Genomic DNA, 27,349 nt, shown 5'->3' on the forward strand with positions numbered 1-27,349 from the left:
ATAATTCAACATTTCTGTTACCATTTAGTCTCTCCAGGTGCCTGTCTCAGCTAATCAATGCTCATCACAAACAATTTTTAAACAAATGCTAGTATTTACAGGTGTTCAACTTAAATGTTCATTGAAAGAAACAGAACTGTGCCTTGATTAAACTTCTGATTTAAATTGGTTATTAAAGCAAAAAACACAAAAAAATTTCTTACTTCTTTTCCAGTTATTATCTGCTACAATCAAACATCCTCCTCCACAAGCAGCAACATACAACAGCATAGTGCATTGGGAATAATCCACATCCAAACAGTCAATTGTCAAGTCATTACCTTTAACAAGGAGAAGCATCTCACAAAGAAAGTCTTCACCAAAGGTTTGCCAATTTCTTTTTTCTACATCTGAGAGAATATTACAAAATAAGGGCCTAGGAAAATAAAATAAATGAACGCAGACAGTCAAGAGGAACTCATGAAGTGTCTAACCAATATCCCATCAGGAAGCTGACTCCTTCTGATAAGGCACCTCCCAACAGAAGGTCTGATGGTTTCCCCTCAAGTAAGAGGAGTTCAAAAGGCTTAAAAAAAAAAAAAAAAGGAACGTTTGTTATTCTGCACCTGGCACAGCACCTCTGCACACTGCGAACAAAACACTTTGCTGCAGGTATTCCCAATGAACAGTTGCAGCATAGCATTGTTATCCTCATTTTATGTTCTATGATGTGACCCACATGCAGCTTCATTTCTAAAATCAGCACCACTGATTCTATAACTAGTACGTCCTCTGAGAAAATCTACTTTCTCAGTGATCATCTCAATACTAAGATGCTAGAGAGCTTACAAAACTTTATAAAGTCTTAAGAATTTCTCCCTGGAAATCCTTGATTCCTACTCTATTATACAAGAAGACCTCACTGTATTCAGAGGAAAATGTTGCACCCCTTGAAAATGACTGTTTATCCATTGGCTGTTTACCCTGTGCATTTGTGAAATCTTGTCCTGCTGTGCTGGTTACTTTGAAAAACATCTAAGATGTTGACACTTCTCTGCTTCCAGCTTCTTGCACAGATCCATCAGACACAGCTGGAGCTCAGGTTCTTGTCCCCTTCACCCAGGCTGTGTCTCCACTATCTGCTGCACTGCCTGAGGTGACAGTGGCTGATTTGCCTCTCCACGCATCTTACTGAGTGGAAATATTCCAGAGGAAGTCACACAAATAGTTACTGCAGTCAAGACAGTTCAATGGCCTTGGGAAGCAGTCACGGCACATCTCGGACGTATCCTGTGTCTCCACTTGCTTGGGGTGGTAACTTGTATGTTTCTGGTCTCTGAAGAATTAGTCCTATCTGCTCTTTCAAGGATGGCACCAGGTTATCACAGTCTGAATCCTTTCGTGCAGAAGGAAGAAGCTGTAGGCAAGAATAAGTTCCTGGATAGTTTTGAAATGCTACTCTCAAAGGCACCAACTTCCAAGTGCAGAGTAAAAGACACGGCTCTTTCTTACAGTGCAGATGAAACAGATTACATCCAGTTTATTTAGAAAAGTTTTATACACCCGAATTTCACAAACATTTACAACTTTCCTGCTTTCTTCTGAGTTCTCAAAAGATGGAGTCATACAATTACACCGCTGTCTCCTTTGACTCCAATGTTTGTGGTGGCTTGAAGTTCAATATCTCTTTATATGTAATGCCTGGAAAAAAACAGAATAAACATAGTGTTGTTGGTCTAATCAGAAAAGGAGCTGTACAGACATCAGGAAAGTGCAGCCCCCCCTATGGTTAGGCTCTGGTCTAGGGTCAGGAAGAGAGAGACCTCTTCAGGCAAAAAACAAGAAAGAGTACAAGTAAGGGAACCAAGGATTGGGTTTTTTTTGTTTTACTGTTTCACATTTGAAGAAGTAGCCCAATACTGAAACGTTACAGATGCTTTCAAAGGGATGTGCACATGGGCTTTACAGTATAGTGTGCAACATCCTCAGAACGAGCTACTGAGCACATCAACTTCAAAAGTCCAGTCCTCACTTAAAAGTCAAAACACAAACCTCTGACATTGGATGAAAACTAGATTCAGGCTTAAACCTCTGCTGACACAGGTTCTCTCAGGGACAGGAAACATCTCTAAGGCCAGCAACAGTTGCACTCCCATAGGGCCAACAGCTGAGGAACCTTTGCCTGTCCTATCCACTGGAAGGAACATGTTACAGAAATGGTTTCTTTCCTACATTGCAGAAGATGAGAGAACAGACACACTGAGGAAAGTAACAGAGAAAACCTTTGGAGGTGGTTCCAGGAAGACTTGATAAGAGGAACACTGGCTTATCAATAGTGTTTCTCTGTCTTAGCGCTGTCTAATTTGTTCCATCAAAAACAAAGGAAGTAAAGGGGAACACTCCTATTTCGGGATGGCCTTCCTATCTGGTCGTTTTCTAAAACATCGCAAAACTAAACTCACGCTTCCACTCATCCAGTGGAAGATCCATGTTATCAAAGGTGTCATCGTATTTCTCAGCTTCAGTTTCTTCCTCAGGATCATGAATTGGTTCAAAGTAAGGATGCATCAAAGCCTCAGCTGCTGTGACTCGCTTCTCTGCATCCAGCACCAGCATCTTCTCCAAAAGGTTTACAGCTGTTGAACAGAAAACAAACAGTGCATTCAAACCACGCCACTGATTTCACCTCACACACAGTAATGTTGCCCAGGAAATCTTTTAAATAAACACAGAGCTGCAAAGCAGAATCATTGGTGTTCATCCTATAGCCCTGGCATGTCCAACTCATTTTCACCAGGGGCCAGAATCAGCCTGGTGGTTGCCTTCAAAGGGCCAAATGTAATTTTAGGACTGTATAAATGTAGTAGTGATTTTAGGACTGTGTAACAGCCCTAAACAGTGGGGCCCATCTGCATGACAAAATAATGTTGTGAGCAAGCTGGGATGTGTACAAAACCAGACACAGAGATGCTCCCTTGCTTCTGTATGCAATACAGCCACACCACCTCAGGTCATGACTTCTCTGCTCCAAGACCAGCATGCTTGGGGCCTTCCCAGGTGTCTGTCATCACTGCCACCACTGTGCTCTGGTTCTAAGGTCATCACAACCGGATAGCAGCAGAAAGAACAGGCGAGTGTAGAGCTAAAGAGAAATGCTCTGTGTGTGACCAAATCCAAGCCCAGGTACACTTTGAAGGCGGCTAAGGCAAGTCAGTTTTCCATGCTCAGAATTCTCAGTGCTGCCTTCATCTGCTGTGTGTTTCTGACCTCAGCCAAAACAATTCGTGAAAATCTTGCATGTTCCTCTCCAGTGGATTTTGGATGAGGTTCACTGTTAAACTGTCAAAATCAGCTAGTGTAAACAGGTGTGATGAATGATTTGTTTATTCTCTGTTTTTCCATCCTGAAAGAACATTCCTGGGTTGGATGGAACAGCTGAGAGGAAGAAGAGGCAGCAGTGCGGGACAGGACGCTGCACCTCCTGCTTGCCACATTGTGGATTCTCTCCAACCTTCTCTCTCAGACCATGAGCAGTTGCTCTCTATGTAAGGAGCAGCCAGATGGGCACAGAAGCAATAGGAAGAAACATCCTAAAAACCAAATGGAAATGTGTCTCATCTGCAGCTGAGAAGTTCAGTGAGCTAACCGTGCAGTCAGGATAAGAGCTGCTTATTAATCATGCTTATTTCTACTCTATCTAAACATAAAACTTAAACCTTTTAAGTTGAGAAGATTCAATTATCCTAAATGATAATCTAATAAAACTGGCTTTGTGAGTGTTTAGGTCATTGGGGAATGGATAAGGTTTGGGCAGAGCCACCTCAGAGGTCTGACTGCCTCGGGTCATGTCACAGTTATGCACACTCAGTGTGCTCTTCTGGCTGTTCATACCTATCAAATCCAAGCCAGTGCTTCTCAGGAATGCACAGATGTTTCTCAGGAGGTAATCATTCCATGACATGTCAGCTTTCTATTTGCTTGCATTTCTACTGTAGATCAGATTGTGCTTTCAGAATTATATTTCAAATACAATACACACAAAAAAATTATTACATATATTTAATTTCCCAGGGCTCTTGAGAAAGCTGCTCCAGTAAAACCATTAAGCAGATGCTGGATCGGAGCCTAAAACATGAAGTATTTTTTTGACTCTTTTAAGAAATATCTGATTCCTGGCAGAGTCTAAAATTAGCAAAGTTCAGCCACTAAAATCAGAGTTATGAATTATGGAAAGCAAGAGATAGAAAAGCACAAAAACCATCACAGAACCCACCACATGACTGATACTGCTGCTGTCTCCAATGCAAACACAAGACACATTGTACACAACCACACAAACTGTCTTACCCAAAGGACTTGCGTACTTCAAGATGGATGCAAAATCTTTTTTCTGGACTTTTGGGAGGCTTTTGATATAGTTTTTTGCCTTAAAAGAAACATAAATATTAAATTAGACCTTTGCTGCCATTCCAATGTAACAACATTAACTATATGCTTAATAGGTAATTCAACAATGCTTTGATAGCACATTGTACAAATGGATTTTTTAAGGGTCATAAACCCTGATTATATTCACCTTCTTGTTGAAAGGATTTTTTTTTTACATAAAGCCTTAAAACTGTGATTAAAAAATGATAATGTAAAGCTTTAATTATTAGTGCTAAATATTTAATATATTAATTAGAATAAATATGTAAGTATAGTTTGAAAGAATGTCATAGTTTACATTAATCTCTAGAAACGAACCTTATACAGTAATTCGTTAATATATAAATTGTATAATTACTGTAATGATTAATCTTAGTTTTTTTTACAGTAGGGCCTTAAGGATTCTAGATGGACATCCACACAAGAATAGGAAAGATGACATCAGAGACATCTGCAGAAACAAGTGGGTTCTCTGAATAGCTTGATGTTTTCAGTACATTTCTGATAAAGGTAGTAACGCATCAGCTCAGCTGTTTACATGGTACATACTGGAAACTTTGAAGTATTTAAATATATAGATTATTCAAGTGTCCTGATCATTTTCTGTGCACTCTTAATATCCAGTAGCTATTCTGGGTGTGCAAAGCATTTCAAGGCAGAGATGTACCCTCAGGGGGCATTTCAGTAGTCAATATATATTATCTCAGCCAGTCTAGGAACTGAGCATAGCTTAAGTCAGATTAAGACATGTGAAACCAACTGACGAAGCAGAATACTCACATCTTGACTCTGCAGTTTTTGAACAAAATCTTGAGTTGGTGTACCCGTTATTTTCATGATTTCTGTGAGCTGGTCCAGATCTGAACACCAGAAATAAGGAACAAAATCTTTCACCATAAAACTAAACACCTTGCAAAAATTGTGAGTTTCTTCACTATTGGAGAATAAAGCAAAAATCACAATGCAAGGACTGAAGAGAAGATACAAAGGATGAGATGAAAGTTCTCCGTTTTTCTTGCAAAATGCAAGGACACTGAAAGGACATGAAATAAAATGTCCTGTAACTTGGGAACACATAATTGAATCATCTGCAAACTGCTCTAATATCATCAGGTAGCCTCTATATTTTGGGTCAAAATCAGTCCAAAAGTATTGGAGTATCTGAACAATCAACACATATTGGATGCATTGTCCTGGTGTATGTAATACTTAGGTGACACAGGCAGGAGAAGTCACAGGGAACATCAAGTGGTACAACAAACAGGACAAAAATCAGAGGAAACCAGTCTTTGTTAGTTCTTCTCCATAATGAGAAACTTCAAGGATAGATATTAATCTCTCTGCTCCTCATTTCCCACTTGCTGAGCTCAAATTCCAGATGCTGAGATGTTGAAGACTCTGGGGGTCAGGCATCGGAATGCTCCCTAGTAGTTAATAATTTGAGTTGCATGTCCCTTCTGTGTCCTAAACCAGCACAGATTAACCACTGACAGTATTAGCTGTTTCAAAGAAGAAACACGAGACTCACAGGAGGTTAATCCTGCAGGGAACAGTTTGATGACTTGTTGCTGCTCTGGTAAGAGCAGCAGATAAGAAGCTAGAAGCCTGATTAGCGTCTGGCACACCAGGATTTCATCAGCCCCGGCAGAAAAGGGCAATGTTGGGTAATGCTGACAAAATAAAGAAATAAATAAAATCCCATAACAAGCTTGCAGGATAACCTGTTCATAACACTAAAACAAAAATTCCTTGTTCACCTACCTACAGCTGAAACCATGGCTGCATTTCCCTGGCAAAAGGTAATACTGATTCACACACTCAAGGGCCAGCCAGAACTGTTATGTGAGGGCAATTTCCTTCAGTACACAGGATGCAGAACTTCAGCCAATAGTTCTGAAATCTCCAAAACCCAGTACGACTAAAATTCTAATATTTCCACTCACATTTACAGTGTAACTTGAAAATTATGACTCATTCATTTCCTCATTTATGTACCTTAAAGCTCAAGCATTAGTTTAGAAACGCCGTGTTAGTCAACAGCTGTTCTTTGGCAGGCATTTTACTATTTTCTCGTTAAGAACTAATGTGCACTTAAAATCTGCACAGCTGAAATAATTTGATGTATTCTACTTTTCCACAGCCCAATTCATTTATTTGGTGAATGCCATCTTCCTTTTCTACATTTTTGCTCACAAAACAAGAATAAGATGATCCATGCAATGATGTCCTATTCTTACATGTAAGTACTTAAATACAAGCATAACTAAAAATAAATAATTGTGATGCTGTTATTCTGTAAACAAATATTTGCAGATAGGCAATTTGTTGACTGGAACTCCACAAGGGAAAAGCCGTGTAAAAAGATTAGGCTGAGCTGTCAAACATACAAAGCTGGAAACCAAAAACAAGTAAAAAATTCTTGTTGTCTTCTATTAACACTGTCATCTATTAACTATCACAACTACTCCTGCAAATAAAGTATCACTTGAGATTGAATTATGGCTTAGTCTTAACTGTTTTCTTAATTCCTCAGCAAGGAAATGATAGGATTAGGTGTTTTCTGTAAATATAAAAGATTTTACTAGGTGTTATTTACATAACATTTTTTGGTAAAAGTCTCAAAAAGCATGAAATGGACTTGCATGTGCACATAAGTCCATATACTACAGCAGAATCTGTGCGTGTTCTGGAGTTATGGAATCTATTAATTAAAAAATTAAAATATGCCTTTTCTATCATCACAGGACCTTTTACCTGACGATTTGAGATGTGATTCAAAGATCACCTATCTTCCTCCACTGAAAAAAATTTAGTAATAAAAGTTTTAATTTGCAGATGTGCAAAAGTGGCACAGATATCAAATAACTGCTTAACAAGAAAGGTGCAAGCCATTTTACTATTCATTTCCATTAATGATCACTAGTTTTTGAACAGACCTACTGTATCACATAAGAACCTTAGTGTCATAAATTCACTGAAGGATACGATCATTGCCTTTGAACAGAGGCCTTCCAGTTATCATCTCAGCCATTATACAGCCCACAGACCAGATGTCAACTGAAAAAAAGACCAATAGTAGCATTAAATTGCTGAATACTTGTCCATTTAAATGTACATAAAGTTTAATTTAAAACATATTTTAAGGAGGTGTAAAATTTACCTTTATAGCCTGTTACAAAATAAATTAGTGCCTTGACAAGTATAAGTAACAGCACAGCTATAACTGCAAGCCTTTCTAACTAGCAAACTGGAGATAATCTGATAATATGCAGAATCAGTTTCTCAGTAACAGGCAGATGCATGTGGGAAGTAAATTTTCAGCGCTTTCAAAACCTTCCATAGTTATCCCAATGTTACTTGATTTCCATCCTCCTGCCATTTCCCCCCTGTCTGTCCCAGTTACAAGCAGCACATCTTTGCAGGAAGATGACAGCGCATAATACAAGAACATAGAGCAGACTGTCACATCTGTATGCATTTATATCACTTTTTTCCAACCACCTTGGCACTTTGTTACTCTCAGAAAATACACAAAAAAGCCCTCATACTCACAACCACCAAATGATTACCTGCAATTTATCTATAAGGAAGTTTTACATAACTGTATTGTCATTTCCACCTCAAATTTCTTGCTCACTTCGGAAACAAGGACTTGATTATGTATTGCCTGATTCAGTGAACGTTTCAGCTCCGTTACGACTTTTCTGAAGAGAGGCTGACCTGTTTGCGTATAATGCATCCAGTTCAGTATGACCTCTGGGGCTCTGTACCACCTTGTAACCACATAACCAGTCATCTCACTGTCTGTGTGCCTTGCCAATCCAAAATCCAGAATCTGTAGTGGAAGTAGAAAGAACATCCTGATCACACAGCTAGTTATTTACTTCATACAGGCTTTACAAATGTGGAAAATAAAAGAACTGGAGCATTTTGCAGAGATTGGCTTATTTTTTCCCATTGAAGTGTCTTGCTCTCATTTGAAAAATCAAGACAGAAGTAGGAAGGAGCTTTAAATTTTTTTCCCCATGTTAGATATTTCTATAGCAACACTAAAAAGCTGTAAAATCAGTAAAGAAAATCATAAATTCTCAGATTTTTAATTAAAAAGATACACGTCCCATTCAATGCAAAAAATTCCCTGGCCATGGAACGACTATTGTAGCTTGTTACGGCTAAAAGAACAGCACCGTTCTTACATGGTATTCATTGCTCTCATATCCCAGATTGCACAATTATTCAAGAGTGCGTTCCAACAACATTCAAGTATCTTTAAGAGTTTTCATACAAGGGAAAGCTTCCTCTAGGTCACAATGAAAATATACAACAAGAGTAGGGAATTATGATTATTTAGCCCCACTGAGTTTTCCCAGACCTGCTGTGTCAAACTATAGAACTCTAAGAAATACAAGGTCAGTGCAATTTTTTTTGAAGGATTATGCACAATTTAGCTTATTTCTAAGACTCTCATACATTTATCTTTAGATATAGCAATGTGTACAGCTGCAAGATTAACAATGAATGTTATGACCTTTTGTCAACTTGTACAGAGTCAGCTAACGTAAAGACCCACTCGCATGGACCATCAAAAGATGGTGCCAAAAGACATGGCCAACAGCGAGGAAATTCCGCTCCTGGAATGACAGTTCAGAGTTTATTGAGAAGCTCATGCTTCTAACAAGAAGCAGGTGTCTCATGTAACTAAAATCTATTCAAGATAAATCATCATCATCCACAGATACTTGAATATGTAGCTTTGCATGAACAGCCACTAGTTTCTGTGTGTGTCGGGTTTCACACATATTGACAGGGCAGAAGTTTTTACTAGGAGCACCTCTGCATTATTACACCAGGAGTGATGTTTTTGTAATGCTCTCTGTAATTAAACATTTTAAAATATTTTAGGAGCTCTATCATTCCCTGACACCAGCAGAAAGGAAAATTATATTTTCATTCATAGGTCAAGAGTACAAAGTGTTATCACTTATCTTTATTGCCATTCTTGAAACATCATTTCCGAATCTTCCCCATAACTGCTAATTATAATGCTACCAGTTTAAAAACAGGAATAGCATGCAAAGGAAGAGATTTTTATTCTTAGCAACAAAATACAATTCATTACAGTTGAAGCTACCCCTCAGAAATTGGAGTACTTAACATTTACTGGACTCAGAGTATTTGCAGTAACAAAATATGCTTTCATACACAGCTTTCAAATTCATTCTACATATACAACACATATTATGTCTTCCCAGTAACACAGGAGGTGGGATGGAAAAAAAGGAAGTTTAATGTAACCGGTCATAAGCCAAATGTGGTACCATCTATTCCAATACAGCTTTTTAGACCTTTTCCATACTAAGGCTTGTGACACTTGGGAGTTGGATACAGCTAAAATATAATTTGGGTGTGTATTTATGGAAAGCAGAAAACAACAGGGAGAATTTTTGTGCCTTATGTATTAACTTCAGGATTTTTATTAACATATTCATTAGGTTCAGGAACAAGCATATCCTGTTAGCACTTAGTATTAACATGGTACCACTTCAACAACAAACTTGACATGAAACTATTATTCTCATACTCCCACCTTCAACTTTTCAGCTTGAACTTCCAAAGCAATTCTCAGAGCACATTTTAAAATCCTTTTTGTAATGCAGGAATTATGAAATAGAGATCACATTTCCCTAAGCTCCTCAAGGACAAGCTCCCTTTCCACTCAGCAAACTTAATCTTCCTAACTTGCTTCAATAACTGTAACAAAAATAACTTAGAGACCACAGAAAGGGCAGTGGTTTCCCCTCTGGCACCCTTCACCATCACATTTCTGATTCCTGTGTAACAGTTGAGAGCATCAAACAAGGTGGCCAGAAAGCTCATAGTGAAAAGTAAAACTGATTGCTTATTATTAATTACCAATTCAAGGAACTGTTCCAACTTGCCTACAGCCTCACCGCTGCTGGAGCTGATGCAAGGGAAGATGGTGAGCACACAGACACGGGGGAAAGAGGGTTTGGGTGATCCCTGGCTGCCTGGTCCTGCACCCAATAAATTGACTTTGAAGGTGCCACCTCCAAGCAGGGTCACATTTGCCCATCGCACCCGAACGCAGGCACACAGGCAGGGGAAGCCAGTTTAACCTCCTCTGGTGTAAGAGAGGTCCCAGTTACATCCTTGCCTTGGTGTTTTTATGCATCCTTCTCAACTTACTACAGTTTGCTTTCTGTTTATAGACCAGAGTTGCCTTTTGACAATCAGGATTTCCTAACTGCAAAGGTGCGCTTTCTTCTGCATATGTTATCAGAGCTTATTGTACAACCAGCGACAGCATCATTTCACTCTGAGAGTCAAGAAAAAAAAACACCCTAAAGCTTAATGCCACATTTTCTCCTTTCCATTGTGAAAAATTGTGCTCCGATGTAGAATTATTTGCCTCAGAGTTTATCTAAAAGCTTAAAAGTCTCCAAGGTAACAGAAAAATAAGTTGTGTTAAATAAGGAGATACAGTGATTGTATCATGCAATGATGTCTTAGACCTGGGCTGCATCTCAAAATGTAATTGCACAGCTGGGGCGGAGGGGGAAAGAAACAAGTACAACTGCATTGGCTATATTATCTTTTCTTCCCCATCTCACTCACTGTTTGGCCACCCACAAGGCAGGAGGAGACAATGATTTTTGTGTCAGATAGGGAAATTCTAAAATGACAGGACCCTGAACATGCAGGTCAGTCGCCAAAGACCAAAAAACCGTATTACAACAACTACACACAAGTATGTAGTTTGTATGTTATATGCTAAAAATCATCCTTGCAGTGTTGCATCAACTTTTATTTAATTAAGGGAGTGCTTCACATCCTATGGTCTTGTTCTGTAGAGTTTTTATATTTATTCAAAGCTGGAATTCCAACATAACTGAGCTTCTCCCACAAAGTCTTATATCTCTTTTAGGGAGGAAACCTTGGTCATAAAATCCAAATGTACTTACATATCAGGACACAAAAGCCCCTATTCAAATTTACTGTTGTTTTGTAAGGATGTATAGGCCAGTCATGACTCTAGCACAGCACAGAAGATGTAGCTTGATTTTGTAATTAACTGAAAAACCCTCACTAGCCTTTCCAACCACTAGGGCTAAGAGAAGGCAGGTGAAAAAAAACCCAAAACCTCTAAAAATTGATAAAAAATTAAAATACAAGAACAGAATTAACTGGGGACTAGAAGCAGTCTGGGGCTACTACCTCTGCACTCGAGAGAATTAACTATATTCCTAAAATAAGCAGTATTGAGTACTACATAATTCTACTTTGTAATAAATAATGGGCTTTTTTATAAAAAAGCCATTCTACACAAACAAATAGATGAGCTTTTGCTAGGTCAGGGTACATTGCATTATTATTTCTGAACTACGAATATTATCCACTCTAACAGGCTTTGGAAGATTTCCAATACGTGTAAGGAACTGCAGTCAGAACTGGCCAGATTCAGTATTTCAGTCCAATGATTTAGAAGGAGGCTTGAAGTGACAAACGTGCGTATGGGAATATAGTAGAAGATTCAGTGAGGAGGCTGGTTAAATGTAAATACCCTGAAGTGACCTGCACTTGTCTGTAGAAAAAGCACATACATCACACTAATTGTTTTACTGACCTTGTGTGCTTGATGAGTAGAACCTCTGTGTTAGATAACATAGGCCTGTGAGAAACTCTAGACACCTTATCGCTATGTCTGAGATTCCTGCTTTGTTGTGAGAAGGAGCAGGAGGCTGCGCCTGCCTGAAGCCTTGACATACAGGTGAGCTCAGCAGGCCCAGGGATCTTCCAGCAGGGCTGAACTGACCAGTGCCTGCGTCCCCGCCTGTGTCACCTCTGCCTGGGAGCTTAGGTGTGACCTTGGAGATCCCCTGGTAGAGAGGTAACCAAAATAAAACTTGCTCTTTGCAGTACATTTGTGTGCCTCTGGCTCTTCTTGCGATGTGCCTGTGTATGTGTACACATGTGCAGGAGAAGAACGGCCCCTCAGATGGACTCTACTGAGACCATTTCCAAGGAAGTGGCAACATCTACACTTCAACACAGGTAACTTTCCACGATGGGTGCGACAGCCCTGCTTCCCAGGGGTGCATGCCAGCTAAGTCCAGTTCCCACCCTGGCAAGGGGTGTAGGTGAGCACCACCCTCCTGCCCATGTCTGGCGGGCAGCCCCCATGGGTGGGATGAAGGAGTCAGGGTACACACCAACACCTGCCCCACTGCAGAGAAGCAGCGACCAGGTAATACAAAAAATGTCATCAAGTTCTCCTGTCTTGCAGAGTAGTGGCAGGAACTGCTAATAGCTGAACTACAGGAGGCTGAATTAGGAATTGTCTCCCTTTAATGTATTTTTTTTATCTCACTCCTTCAATTAAGAGCAAAAATTAAGAAGAACTGATATATTCCTGCTATGAAGTAATCTGTAGTCTACATGCAATTGATGCTACTGTTAGTTGTAACAGTGCAGAAGAATCACTTTCAAAGAAATAAGTTCTCGTTCGTGGTGAGCAGTATGTGATGTCTCTCATGCCCCTCTGAAGTGAATAAAACGTATCACAAAACCAAATCTCCATTACAGTTCATATTGGACTGTAACCATGACATGATTTTTTTCTTTAACACTATTTTTAGCTGAGTGCCTGCATACAAATATACCAGTATTCATTGCAACATACACACCACACAGGAAAAGGGTGAGTGTTACTGTCACACATGTGCACTCGGTGTGGGCACACAGCTGTGGCACAGACTGCTCCAACAACAAACCCACAGGAACAGTTTCAGTTCTTACATTGCTCCTCACCCAGCTGGAGGGACCCACATCAGCAACTGCTGTAGTGGTGCCATGAACATAACAACCTCCTCACCAGAAATCCTCCCTTATATCTTGGAGTCAACCCCCATCTCCACCCTGGTAGCACTGGGCACCAGCTCCCCAGAGTGTCCTGTCTTCCTGGACGTTTTCAGCTGGGACATCCTGGGCAATGTTTCCAGCTGGAGGTGCAGCCACTTCTTGTGCTTGGCTCTAGAACAATCTCAGGAATTAAACATCGCCTCTGCCATTCATATGAAATGCACATTTATGTCAGCTGAGGACATACAAATAGGAGGTGAACTGACACTCACTATTCAGGGCTTTATTCCTCAAATAAATATTTAATTAATCTTGCGGTGACTGCAGTAAGACAAATGGTAAAATACTTATAAGGAGCAGCCTCTTGTAATTTTTTTCAAGGCTGTTACCGCTGCTCATCTGGATCCTCTTCCCTTTCATAGTCCTGTCTTCTCCTATTTCTCCCTGACTCCTCAGAGCCTGTGGGCTGCAAGCCTGGCCCAGCACGGAAACCGGCCAGCACCTCTGCAGATGTTGCACTGGTTGTCTTCTGTGGTGTGGTTCTAATATATCTGACTATTTTTCCAAATACACATATCCTACCTTCAATTCACAGTCTTCATTTACTGCCAAGTTTCCAGGCTTTAGATCCTGTAATCAGATTTGAAATAGTTGTTATTTATTTATTTTCCAGCAAGTACTACAAAACACACTTTCTTTCTTTCATTTAGGTTTAATGGTTTTCATACAACTACTTAGAACAGCAACAAGTAAAACGATGTCATCAATCTAAATTAGAAAATGAAACATAACAAATAACAGAAACAGACACAAACTTGAATATGTTTGGCTTTTTTTCCAGTATGCTTTCCCTCCAGATAAATCAACTTTTTTTTTCTGCTACAAGTCAGAAAAATATTTGTCGGTGAAGGAACTCACTCATCTTACTGTTCCTGGGATTTGGACATAAATTTGTAGCATTTAATACACCACAAAGTTAAGGATTCACGTATACTGAGATGGAGTAAAATAAATTTCCTTCACTATTTTTGGACTGTACACAATGCATGTCTAAATGTACTTTCAAAAAGGTTCCATATCCTGATGGACCTAGAAGGAGCACCGAAGGAATCAAAGAAGATTTTACTTAAAAGCCTCTGCTCCTTTCTGTGGGAAAATCAATTTCCTAATGAAGTCAATTGAATGAAGAATGCAACATGAAAAAATAAAATTCCCTTAAGCCTCTTTAGCTGTTGTAGGGACTTCTAATGTTCTTTAAAAGTCGTACTTCTAAGTTTAGCAGCAAAAGGAAGAGTACTGGAAATGACTAAGAAGATTTTGCAATGTCAGTGACTCTTAGACATTCACAGTTATAAAGAGAAAAGAAAGTGGACTTTAGACACAGTAGGGATTCAAAAAGAATCAGATGCTTAATTTATCTCAGAAAAAAATGAGGCTTTCAAGGCTCTAAAATTTGGGACTATTATTTCAGTTTCTACGTTTTCATTCCCCCTGCCCCAACTTTGAACATTAACATGATGTTTAAACAACATTTAAACATTGTTTTTGAAAGTTTCATCCTAATTTAAAAAAAAAAAAGCCAGAAAAAAACCTTTTATCCATCTCAATTTAGACACTATTTGCTCTTGTGGGGATTTAAAACTCAACTTCACAAAGTAATTTAAGAAATCCAAATCTAAGTTGTATTTAGTGCACCTTGAGTTCCCAACTTACACTGATGTAGCCATACCACCTTTTGTTCCTATTGAACAAGAACCAAAAGGCATCATCAAACACTATAGACACTATAAACAGAATTTCAGGCATATTTATGAGAATGCTTACACACAAACACCACTCACATTATCAAAATATAAGCATCTTTTATATTATTTCAACTTACCCTGTGAATTATGCCTGATGAGTGAATATACTGTAAAAAGAGAATGTATTTTTTAGTTAATGAGGTCATGACTTTAAGAAGTTGCCTAGGGCAGGGGAGGAAGTAATTTTTCATAGTGCTAAATTAATCTGAAATAAGAAAATATTTATTGCACGGAAGATATTTTTTCATTATGTTTTTAATGTTCAGATAATAAACTAGCATTTTGCCCTTTCCCTCCCCCAATAATGAGAAACCAGCAAATCAGTTTGAGTACTGCAACAGATCATACAGTTTTTTCTAATTCTTCCCATACATAAAAACCTGTTTCCAGTTATTTTTTGGCACTGCTAGATATATATATATATATATATATATGCATAAAAATAAATCCTGCTATTTTATGTATCAGAAATGCTCTCTTGCAATAGACATCTCTGGTGTGCCATCGTATTTTAGATTCATATGCTCCAGCAGCACAGAGTTTTAAGACATCATTTAAGACCAGGATGAAGCCAGTCCAGGTCTTAGCTGAGAATTCTCGCTACAGTTATTGCTGCTTCAGTATTTCCTCAATCTAACATGGAGAGGTCAAGTTACAACATCTTTTACCTGAACAGTTTCATCACCCTTCCAGTGACCTATTTAAGGGCTCTCAGAAGTCAAACCAACAAACTGGACACCTAGGACTAGTTCTTTTGGGAAGACACCTGACTGAATGCAGACATCTGCACCTGTGAATGTGACCAGATACTCCCCGTTGAGGTAGAGAGTTCCTCTCACCAGCTGAGAAATGTAGAAAGCTGTCCTGAAGTGAGGACATGCTTTCCAAGAGCAGCCTGGGATGCACTCCAGGTGTGGGGATCTGACCTGAAAACCCCCAGACCATACAACTGATGGCAGCTCATCCTACTGACACTAAGCAACATAAAAACAATAAAGCCTTTTTAAAAAGTCCCCAGAAGAGATCTGGGCAGGCTGGGGAGTTGGGCGGGGAAAAATTTAATGAAATACAACAAGGGCAAGTGTAGAGTCTTGCATTTGGGCAGGAACAACCCCAGGTTCCAGTATAAGTTGGGGAGCAACCTGTTGGAGAGCAGCGTAGGGCAAAGGGACCTGGGGGTCCTGGTAGACAGCAGGATGACCATGAGCCAGCACTGTGCCCTTGTGGCCAGGAAGGCCAATGGCATCCTGGGGTGTATTAGAAGCGGGGTGGTTAGTTGGTCGAGAGAGGTTCTCCTTCCCCTCTACTCTGCCCTGGTGAGACCAAATCTGGAATATTGTGTCCAGTTCTGGGCCCCTCAGTTCAAGAAGGACAGGGAACTGCTGGAGAGGGTCCAGCACAGGGTAACAAAGATGATTAAGGGAGTGGAGCATCTCCCTTATGAGGAAAGGCTGAGAGAGATGAGGCTCTTTAGATTGGAGAAGAGGAGACTGAGGGGTGACCTTATTAATGCTTATAAATATGTAAAGGGTGAGTGTCACGAGGATGCAGCCAGGCTCTTCTTGGTGAAAACCAATGGTAAGACAAGGGGTAATGGGTGCAAACTGGAACATAGGTGGTTCCACTTAAATTTGTGAAGAAACTTCTCAGTGATGGTAACAGAACACTGGAACAGGCTGCCCATGGAGGTTGTGGAGTCTCCTACTGTGGAGACATTCAAAACTAGCTTGGACACATTCCTGTGTAGCCTCATCTAAGTGTTTCTGCTTCAGTGGGGGGATTGGACTAGATGATCTTTTGAGGTCCTTTCCAACCCCCAACACTCTGTGATTCTGTGAAAAGATGGATGAGAGGCAAATCCCACCAGCTTCACATGGAGAGTTTTCATTTTATTCCATGCTGAAGAACAGGACAATAACTGGGAAAGGAGTTACTGGGAACCCGCTGTCAGAGCCAGGAAAGACTCAGCAGGGACAGCTGGCATGGCATCAGAGGTGCACAGAAGCACTGGACCTTGTAGGACAACTGTCAACCAGCCATAGCCCCAGCAACCATTGCCTTCTTCCCCAGCAACCATTGCCTTCTTCCCCAGCAGCCACCAACATAAGCAATTAACCTTTTAAATGCAACAGTCCCTCTGCAAAGGGACCCTCACTGTGCACCTGACAAGGGGACTAGGGAAAAGCAAAGCTACAGATCAAAGCCAGCTTCTTCAGACATGCATTTCACACTTCAGTTTCTGAACTTAAACAAGTCCCATACAACCTAAGCAGCACAAGATGTGAATTTAAGGCACCAAGTTTTTAAAGCAGTGACTGAACAAAAATAAAACCTCTGACATTTACTTTTTCCTCTCTTACATTTGACACAGCACTCGAGTTGTAGCCTCCCAGGTTCAGAAAACAAGAGCTGGGGGTGGAAATAAATTAAAAAAACCACTTCCCTTAATCCTGTGCCTACAACTTTAGCAGTCCAGCCCAGATCGTGGTCAGGCTCTGCTGCCACATGGGTGCACTGTTGACTGCCGTGCCCAAGTCCATCTTGGCATTTGCAGCAGACCAGTTCCTGCTGAGTATTACTCGCAGATTAGGCAAGGTCTAACATCACCCATAGGAAATGCCAAAACGCTTCACAGGATTTCCTGGGGCAGACACAAGGGGCTGAGGGTGCAGCGCTGTTCCCCAGAACACAGGCTGTAAAACCACTACAGCAAACAAAGAACCATGAAATGCTGTGTCTGCCATGGATGTGCGGGAAGTGGATCGGGATGGGAGGAACCACATACACAAAGATGAAGTTTGTGATTTGTATGCAGAGACCAGAGAGGATATATGTGCTGCCCTTTTTTTTAAGAAATGTATCTGTAAGTAGTTAGACTCCCAATACATTAAGAAAAAGATTATGTATTCTGCCAATAGCCATCTTGATCAAGGATATCACAATGACTACTTGCATTCTAAATAATTTCAATGTCTTCTTACTGAAGCCTCTTGATTTTCCAGAGCAAATGCTGAAAATATTCTGTAGGCTATTTTTTGCTGGTATGACTGTACACAGTAAGGAAATATCTGGCAGATCCAGGAATTTCTGCATGTAAGAATGTGGCATGTAGAAACAAGAATTTTAAGGGCTGCACCCTTCGGAGTTTGAGTTAATCTCCCCTGTTTGGGGGGAAGAGCGTGGTTTCGCTGGCATTCTCAGCTCACTGATGGTTTTCTGAGTGTTTCACAGCACCAAAATCATGTTAACACTTTGGGGAGAACCCCTATATTTTCTAAACACTCCTCTTAATACAACACTACTGAGATTACTTGAAATAGCACTTATTCCTGATGCTAATGTACACATCAGTCTTTCTGTAAGCTCAGATACCAATGGTGTGCTGCAGTGTTTCTTTAACAATAGAAGTATTTTTTTAACTGCATTTTATTATCTCCTGGCAGCTAGGAGCACTAGAACTACGCCAGTCTTCACTCAGAAGGTTTTCCATTACAGTTCAATACCTCGCTGAAACAGGGTCCTATCTTACTGATTCTCCTCATTCAATTATCCATTTGTTGTCAGAATTCTCACTCTTAACATGAGAACAACATCCAGACCAGAGCAGACATATCCTTCGCAATGTTATTACCACTTCATCTGAACAATACTTGAATTAAGAACCCAGTTAACATGAGTGAAGTGCCTTAGAACAAAGGAACTCCGTGCGTTATTCTGAAGACAATCTTTGGTAGCATGTACAAATCCTTGAATGCAAGCTTCAGATTGTGCTAGGAAGCTATTCAACAGTTGTCTAAATTCTAGGCATTCTTGTCTGTATATGCAATCTCTACACAAAATAAAAAAGCTAATCAAAAGGGAATTAGAAAATACTCAGGAGAAAGTATTCTAGGCAGCACGCAAAATGAAAATGAAGAGTGACTTGGCAGGGAAGGAAAAACTAAAGAGTAAATGGGTGAGAGGGGGAAGGGAAAGCAGAGAAGCAGAAAAAATGTAAATGTGAACAACAGGCAGTAAAATAGAGATGACAAAACAAGAGAATTAGAGCAGTTAAATATTACCAGAGTATGGCAAAAGAACCGTGAACAGGTGTTTGCGTGGCCCGAGAGCTATCTGTCCATTCTTAAACACTGTACAAATAATGAAACGGGGCTGCCAGCTACCCCCCAGGCCCCTGGGGACAGGAACCCAATGGGCACTGCTGCAGAACAGGGACCCGAGACTGAAAGTGCTGGAAACCCCAGCTCCTTTCCACCAACATAAAGACATTTATGTTCAGCTTGGCTTCTGTACTATTTGACAATACACAGGTTTTCTGTCAAACAAGAATTGATGAAAGCCATCCCAAGTTGCAAGCTCATACTTAAATAAAATTTAATGCCAGACTAAGGCCCGAGTAGGAAACAGAGAAAGGAGAGGCACATCATTTTTTTTTAAGTAGCGTCAAATCACATTTTTTGTACCACAGATGAAGTTAAAATTATGATAATTTACAAGGGTCACCAAATAAGAGAAATGAGTATTTCTTTCTCTATAGAAAGAAGACAGTAAAATGGTGGGAACAGAAACTAACTGACAAACAAGGACTGTATGGGCTTACAGAGCAAAGACCTGAGGGCTTGATACAAATCTTCCTGAACTCAGTACAAACATTCTATTGACCCCAATTTATATATATATTTTTAAATCAAACCTGTATCACGTTTTGGCATACAACCAATCCAGAGGTAGTCCACAGAGAGAATGTAGAAATGAAGCCTGCAAAGAACTGACTTGGGGCTTAGCAAAAAATCTCCTCAGCCTTTCAAAATATATCACTCATGCGGAGCTTTTTCTACACGTTTAACTGTCACACGTAAAGAGGTTGTTACAATACAAGTATGCAATGTGACAAAAATGATGGACAGCCTTCTTGCCTTTTACCAGACATAAATACAGATACCATAAAGTCCTTATGTACTGTACACAAAGAACAAATGCATATTGCAGATAACATCTTTAACACAAAAAAACCAAACCAAACCAAACCACAAAAACCCCAAACAAAAAAAAAAAACCCAAACCAAACAACAAAGAGAGTCCATCACATTTAAAAGGTGCAAAAGAATAATATGCATTATAAAAATGAGAGGCTAAGCTTGGGAAGTTGAAAGAGTTTTACAACAAAGATCTACAAAGTGGCATATTCCTCCCTCCCAGTTGTTGCGAGTATTTTTTGTTATAATACCTCAACTGAGCACTAGCTAAATATATGTTTTGTTCCCCTGCTCCATCAAAAAAGCAATCTAAGTAAACACTGATGGACTGTCTTTAATTCAGATCCAGTAGTCCTTAAAAAGCAAGACATTTTAATGCAAAACTTGGCAGATCTTTCTACAACAGCTAACTTACTGATATCTGTTAAATAACAAACAAATTGCCAACTCATTTTCTTTTTTTCTGTGCATGCTAGCAATACTGCCTCAACCCACTTCCTAGCATGGACAGTGCTGCAAGAATGTCCCTCAAGCCCTGGACCACTCCTATTTCTTAAAGATATTTCCAACTAGGTGCATTTCTACAGTTGGATGAATTAGTTCAGGAAGAATCCAAAATTTAATGGAACAGATACAGTAAAGACTGTTCTCAAATGTTTGCTATGCAATAGGAAATGACAAAAGAGTCTAGTGAATAATGTCTTATTTCCTGATGGTAATTTTGAGGTAAGTACAGTTGTGCTCTTCAAAAATGTGGGGCAAGAGGAAAAATATTCAGGCAAACCACTTATTATAGAAGATTTGACAGAGCTACAGAGACCAGAGAAACCTGTTCACTAAGACTGTCCCAGCAGCCCTGCTGGTTGCCTTGTAGCTGGAATGAGAACCCTGGACACAGCAGCTTGCATGGAGAACTTCTTCCTCTTTTCCTCTGCGGTGGGTTGACCTTGGCTGCACACCCGCTGCCCACCAAGCTGATCTCTCATTCCCCCTCCTCAGCAGGACAGCGGGGAGAAAATACACTGGAAAAGCTTGTGGGTTGAGACAAGGACAAGTAAATCACTCACCAGGTACCATCATGGACAAAACAGACTTGAGTTGGGGAAGATTTTCAATGTATTGCCAATTAATAACAGAATAGCATAGTTAGAAACAAAACCACAAACTAAAACCACCTTCCTGCCCCACTCCCTTCCTCTCAGGCTCAACGTCACTCCTGACTATTCACCCTCCTCCTGCCAAGTGGCACAGAGGAATGGGCAAAGGCCGGGTCATCTCGCCTCGTCTCCGCTGGTCTCTGGTCCTCGCACTCCTCTCCTCATGCAGCGTGGGGTCCCTCCCATGGGCTGCAGTTCTTCATGAACTGCTCCAGCATGGGGTCCCTTCCGCAGGGTGCAGTCCTTCAAGAGCAGACTGCTCCAGCTTGAGTCCCTCAGGGGCCACAAGTCTTGCCACAAAACCTGCCAGGAGCCTGCTACAGCATGGGCTCTCCATGGGCTGCAGCTTCCTCCAGGGCACATCCACCTGATCCAGTGTGGGATCCTCCAAGGGCCACAATGTTGGTATCTGCTCTGACATGGACCTCCATGGGCTGCAGAGGGACAGCCGGACTCACCACAGACTGCACCACAGGCTGCAAGGGAATGTCTGCTCTGGTGCCTGTAGCACCTCCTGCCCCTTCTTCACTGACCTGGGTGTCTGCAGGGTTGTTTCTATCACATTTTCTCACTCCTCTCACAGCTGCTGCATAGTGTTTTTTATCCTTCCTTAAATACGTTATCCCAGAGGTGCCACAAACATTGCTGGTGGGCTCAAGTTTAGCTCAGGTTCAGAGGAACCGGCTGCGTGTGACACGGGGGCAGGTCCTGGTGTCTTCTCATAGAAGCCACCGCTGCAGCCCTCCACTACCAAACTTTGCCAGACAAACCCAACACATCCTCTTTAATTCCTGCTCTGTTTTCTTCAGATACATCAATCATGCACTGTTGCTCTGCCTGCCTTCCACATTTACTGACCAGCAGACTTCAGTGTCAGCCTTTGAGGCTTACAAACCCCACTCTATCGGCCTCTGCGAAACAATCCAGGCCACTAGGACCAAAATATGTTTCTAGGCCATTTCACTGCAATTAAATTCATTATTCATCCTTTCCACTGCACTCAACTCAGGCTAATTTTTCACAGTTCATATGTTGCTTGCCTGCAAAATTAGAACAAATGACGTTTTCCATCTCTGGGGAGCAGCATGCCTCTGCTGCAAACCGGCTCCCAGACAGTTACCTGGAACTGAACAGACCACTCCACTTATATGGTCCTTGAGAAAACAATTTTTAGGACATGGCTTTGCAATTAGGGAACTATCTACAAAACTGAAATCACAGCTCCACTTCTAAAGCACAGATCAGAGGTGAATTCCCTCTAGTTAAAATAAAGCCAATTTCCCCAAACCTGGATTTAGTTTCTGCATTTGTAAATTGGGAATTACCATGTTTAAATGCACAACTGTAGAACAAAAAGGATAATTACTTAGCATATGTAAAAGGCTATGCGAGTGAAAATCTGCTGAATGAATAACACAAAATCTATGGTAGGGTCAAAGAGAAATTACTAATGTGGGATTCAACAACAAAGTATACTTACTAAGTTTTGTGATGGGACTAAAACTATTTACTTGCCCTTCTGTATCTGTTAAGTACTCAGAGACAAAGGAATCTTGTGTATGCTGTTCCTGAGGTTCTTGTGCAGTAATGGAATGCTGTCCTGTGATGCTATTCATTTTTAATAGTGTTTGGCAATGCAAATACAGATCTGGAAGAATCAGCATCCCAATGGATGTGCCAGGCCTTCGTGTATCAAAACTAGTTCCATATTTCCACTGCACGAGTACATCCCTGTGCAACACACCTTCAGCACATTGATGCCACTCATCTCTGCACCAGCACAAAGTCTGCCCATATGCTATATGTTGCAGGCACAGGACTGTAAAACCAAAATTGTACGGTGCAAGCAGCAGCCAAGGAACAACATTCAGTTCAGACACTGCTGTCCCATAGCCTCATTACAACATGTACCTCCAGAGCAGCAAAGGGAATTAAACAGCCATCACTGCAGGAGAGCCTGGCTGAAGCCTGCAGAAATAGGTCAAGGTTTTTCTCCTCTTGGAATTGTCACCAAAAGAAAAATAATAAGGAAGTAATAGCCTTTTTACAATCAATGGTTTTGTACACCCGAAAAGCAAACACTATAATCTAAGAACTGCAGTGCCAATCAAGATTGAGGAGTATTTTCATTTCACAGTAATACAGGTTATACATGAACAGGTAGTTTAAAGAGTATCTTTTTGTGTTGTAAGATACAAACTTTAATAATCATGTTTCATTTTCAAAAAACCAAATAGAAAAAAAGCAGTAGCAATAATAAACAGTATTTAGCAGAGAGGAAGAAAAAACATACAAATTATATGACAGCTAATACATTTAGAATAATCTCTGTGAGAGTCAGTAAAATTCAAAGGCATGTTGTTTTGCTATAGCTGTTGGCTCTGCAGTCCACAGAAGTATAAGATCCAAGAGACAAGAGAAAGACTAATATAAACATTATTTCTGAGAAAGAGTGGGGGGTTAATAGTCAGGCTTAACTAGGCTTATAGTCTGGGTTATTCTCTCTCTCTCTCAAAAAAAAAAAAAAAAAGAGAATCACAAAGAATCCCAACAACCCCAAGAACTAACTTAAGGATGGAGTCTGGTTACACCTTTTGTTCAAGTATAAGAAAATTTTACATTGAAATAATTTTATTCTTCCCCAGATGCCATGCTCTAGCTAAGTCATGACTTACTGGAAGAGCTACAAGATGAAGCTTTTCTACACAGTTCAAAACTAGACGAATCTGAAGAGTCCCTCCTGGCCTATTATGAATCCTTTAATGATTTCACGGTGTTAAATGCTGGCATGTTACAAAAACAGGCACTAGAAGACAAAATCAAGTGAAGGTGGCAAGAGGCCTGCACGATGAACCAAGAGATCCAGGAGAAACTGAAACATAAAAAGAAAACATACAAGAGGTGGAAGCAGAGTCAGGTCACCCAGCGGGAATGTGGGGACATTGTCCAAGTATGCAGAGATGGAGTTAGGAAAGGTGAAGTCCACTGGGTGCTGAACCTGGTGAGGGACATGAAGGGCAACAAGAAGGGCTTCTATGTGCACAGCAGGAGCAAGAAGAAAACTAGAGAAAATGTGGACCCACTGCTGAATGAGGTACAGCTTCAGGTGACAAGGGACATGGAAAAGGCAAAGGTGGTCAATGCCTTATTTCCCTTCATCTTTAGTGCTAATACTTGCCAAATTAAAGGTCCCTGAGACCACTGGTAAAGTTTGGAGCAAGAAAGACTTACGCTCAGTGGAGAAGAATCAGAATAGGTAACACTGAAACAAACTGGATGGACACATGTCCACAAACCCTGATGGGATGCACTCATGAATGGTAAAGGAAGTTAGCCAAAGTCATTGTGAGGCCCCTCAATAATATGTGAAAAGTCACAGTGATCAGGAAATGTTCCTTATGATGGGAAGAAAGTAAACATCGTGATCGTGTCTTCCGAAAGGGCAAGAAGGAACAGGATCAAGGAACTAAAGGCCAGTCAGACACACCTCACTCCCTGGGAAGGTAATGAGTAAATAATTATGGAAAGCACTTCCAAATATAACAAGGACAAGGAGGTGACTGACAGTAGCCAACATGGATTTACAAAAGGGAAAATCATGCCTGATTAACCTGTTAGCCTTCTATGATAAGATGATTGGCTTGGTGGATGATGGGAGGGCAATCAATGTTGTTTATCTTGATTGTAGCAAGGCTTTTGAAACTCTTTCCCATAACACCCTCATACACAGGGGAAGAATGAGTTAGATTCATGGACAGTGAGGCAGACTGAACTGCCTGGACCAAAGCTGACGGAGTCAGTGGGCTGAACTGCCCAGATACAGCTGGAGGCCCACCACCAGCAAAAACTGAAACACAGGACTTTCTATTTAAATATAAGAAAAAATTATTTCACTGTAGGGAAGACTGAACCCTGGAACAGTTTGCCCAGAGAGGCTGTGGAGTCTCCATCCTTGGAGATCCTCAGAACACAAGTGCACGAGATCCTGAGCAGCCTCCGCAGTTTGACCCTGCTTTGTGCAGTGGGGTTGGACTACACAGTCTCCAGGGGTTCCTTCCGATCTCATAGAGTCTGTTAAAAGGCATTAAAAAATTGTGGTGTTTTTGTTTGGTTTCGTTTGTTTGTTTTCTTCCAGTGGACTCCCTCCTGACATCTTTCACAGCTGTTTAATCCAGGTGCCTATATAGTTTGGGCTTTAAGTGCTTTACCTGTGCTCCTCTCAGCCACCTCCACTCAGATTTGTTACTAAAAATCCACAGCCCTTCCTCTTTATCAAAGCTGCTCCAGACCTGGAGACTTCAGAGACTGTAACTTCATATGCATATTATGCAAAGGAAATACACTTTTTTTCAATTTGACAGAAAACATTCAGACATCTGGCTCAGAGGGGTAGTTCAATATGGAAATAATCCAAATGATTTACCTGCTTAAGTTTAGCAATGACCTTTAGTACTTTGCAGAACTGCACTTTCAACACGAAGGGACCAAAGTAGCACTTACTGTGGTCCACGAACACTTCCCAAACCCAGTATGAGCACCCCGAGTCAATGGGGCTCAGAATCTCTCTAGGGGTCAGGGTTTCACCCCAAAATACCACACCTATATGTTAATGATATGTATACCACACCTATCTGTAGGTAGCATACCTATATATGTACTATGCATATAAAAATACACCCCTCCCACCCCGCATTCCCCAATCACATATATGTGTATATAACAAACACACACACAAATATATATACGTGTGTTCTTCAAAAGAGCACAGAAAGATACTAAGAGCAGGTTGGGTGCAGAGCACCTTAGCAACAGTGTATCAGGCCAGTATTGGTAAGCCATGAAAAAATTTTCCAATTAGATAAATTTGAAGCCGATGGCATGTCTGGGGGCTCAGTTCGAAGGGACTCCTGTCTCTGAACTCAGTGGTTTCATTCTTAGTCTCTACGCTCTCCAGCTGCGCACAGCACAACATGTGGCAAAGCAGCAATGTAATCAACTACAGGGACTTCCGGTGTACTCAAATAAGGAAACCAAGGTCATCTTGGATCAACATACTATACAGATCTTGAATGACTTTTCTTTTTGCCTGAAAAAAGGCCCAGACAAAACCATGATAGAAAAAAACCCCAGATAACATATATCATCACAAAACAACTTCTATGCAGAATGTCTCTACAAAGTGAGCTAAATTTTTATCCTGCTATCAAATCATAAGTATTTACAGATTTCCAAACTGGTTTATTAGGAAAAAAGATTGCGAGATCAAAATAACATTAATAGTGTCAAACCTTTAAACCTTTCAACATCTGATATACCAGGAACTGGATTCGGTCTTCAGTTAATTTCTCATGCTTCATTATCTTGCTCAAGTCGGTTCCCATAAAAGGCATGACGAGGTAGCTAAAAAAAAAAAAAAAGGACAGAATAACTTTGGCAAATAAATTCAACCATAACTGTATGTTATAGTTCAGTGACAACACTAAATTATAGATAATTCCATTTACCAAACAATCCCATCATCATCCCCCTGCCCTCTATGTTTCTCTGGTTTTATCCATTTTTACAGTCATAAAGAGCTACAGCCCAACCCTGTCACTAATTATGGGAAGTTACTAGTTATCAGAAGAGTGCAGATTCTGAACTAGTTAGAAAGAACCTAACCAAGAGCTATGTGATATTTCAAAGGCACCTACACAGAAAGCAAAGACATACACGCAATGCTATTTATCTCACAGTCATTATCACAGCTTTGAACCAGCTGCCATCTACTGAAAGAAGTACACACCTTATAAGACAAGTAACTGGTTCTAAGGACAACCTGAAAACATCAGCCTACGAATTTTGAAGTTCCACATAAGAGTTATATAACAATGAAATTCAGAAAAAAAACCAACCATGAAGCGACAATTTTGGAATTCTCCATTTATAAAAGTAACAATCCTTCCTGCTGCACAAGTGATGATGCCCTGCTCCCCCACACAAACAACTCAGAACTTACAAGTCATTAAACTTCTCCAGGGTTACATCTGGTGTGAACACATCCAATATTCCAATGACCTAAAAGTAAGACAGGATGGAGAGGAAAAAAAAACCACATGGATTAATATTAACACAAAAAATCCTG

At 40.5% G+C, this 27,349-nt stretch overlaps 1 protein-coding gene across 1 annotated transcript in view; it reads right to left on the reverse strand.

Moving 5' to 3' along the window:
• Positions 1-1,609: 1,609 nt before the first annotated feature.
• MAPK12 (mitogen-activated protein kinase 12) overlaps positions 1,610-27,349 on the reverse strand; it is a gene marked incomplete at both ends in the record, with an annotated part of 36,910 nt that continues 11,170 nt past the window's right edge. Inside the window, 10 exons of the mRNA XM_080349826.1 lie at positions 1,610-1,680; positions 2,442-2,615; positions 4,327-4,405; positions 5,188-5,267; positions 7,393-7,464; positions 8,128-8,242; positions 13,870-13,917; positions 15,170-15,199; positions 26,514-26,625; positions 27,224-27,282. Coding sequence (XP_080205952.1) covers positions 1,610-1,680; positions 2,442-2,615; positions 4,327-4,405; positions 5,188-5,267; positions 7,393-7,464; positions 8,128-8,242; positions 13,870-13,917; positions 15,170-15,199; positions 26,514-26,625; positions 27,224-27,282 — 840 coding nt within the window. The remainder of the gene's footprint in view (positions 1,681-2,441; positions 2,616-4,326; positions 4,406-5,187; positions 5,268-7,392; positions 7,465-8,127; positions 8,243-13,869; positions 13,918-15,169; positions 15,200-26,513; positions 26,626-27,223; positions 27,283-27,349) is intronic.

This window comes from Nesoenas mayeri (assembly GCF_963082525.1).
Source record: "Nesoenas mayeri genome assembly, chromosome: 1".
Lineage (NCBI taxonomy): Eukaryota > Metazoa > Chordata > Aves > Columbiformes > Columbidae > Nesoenas > Nesoenas mayeri.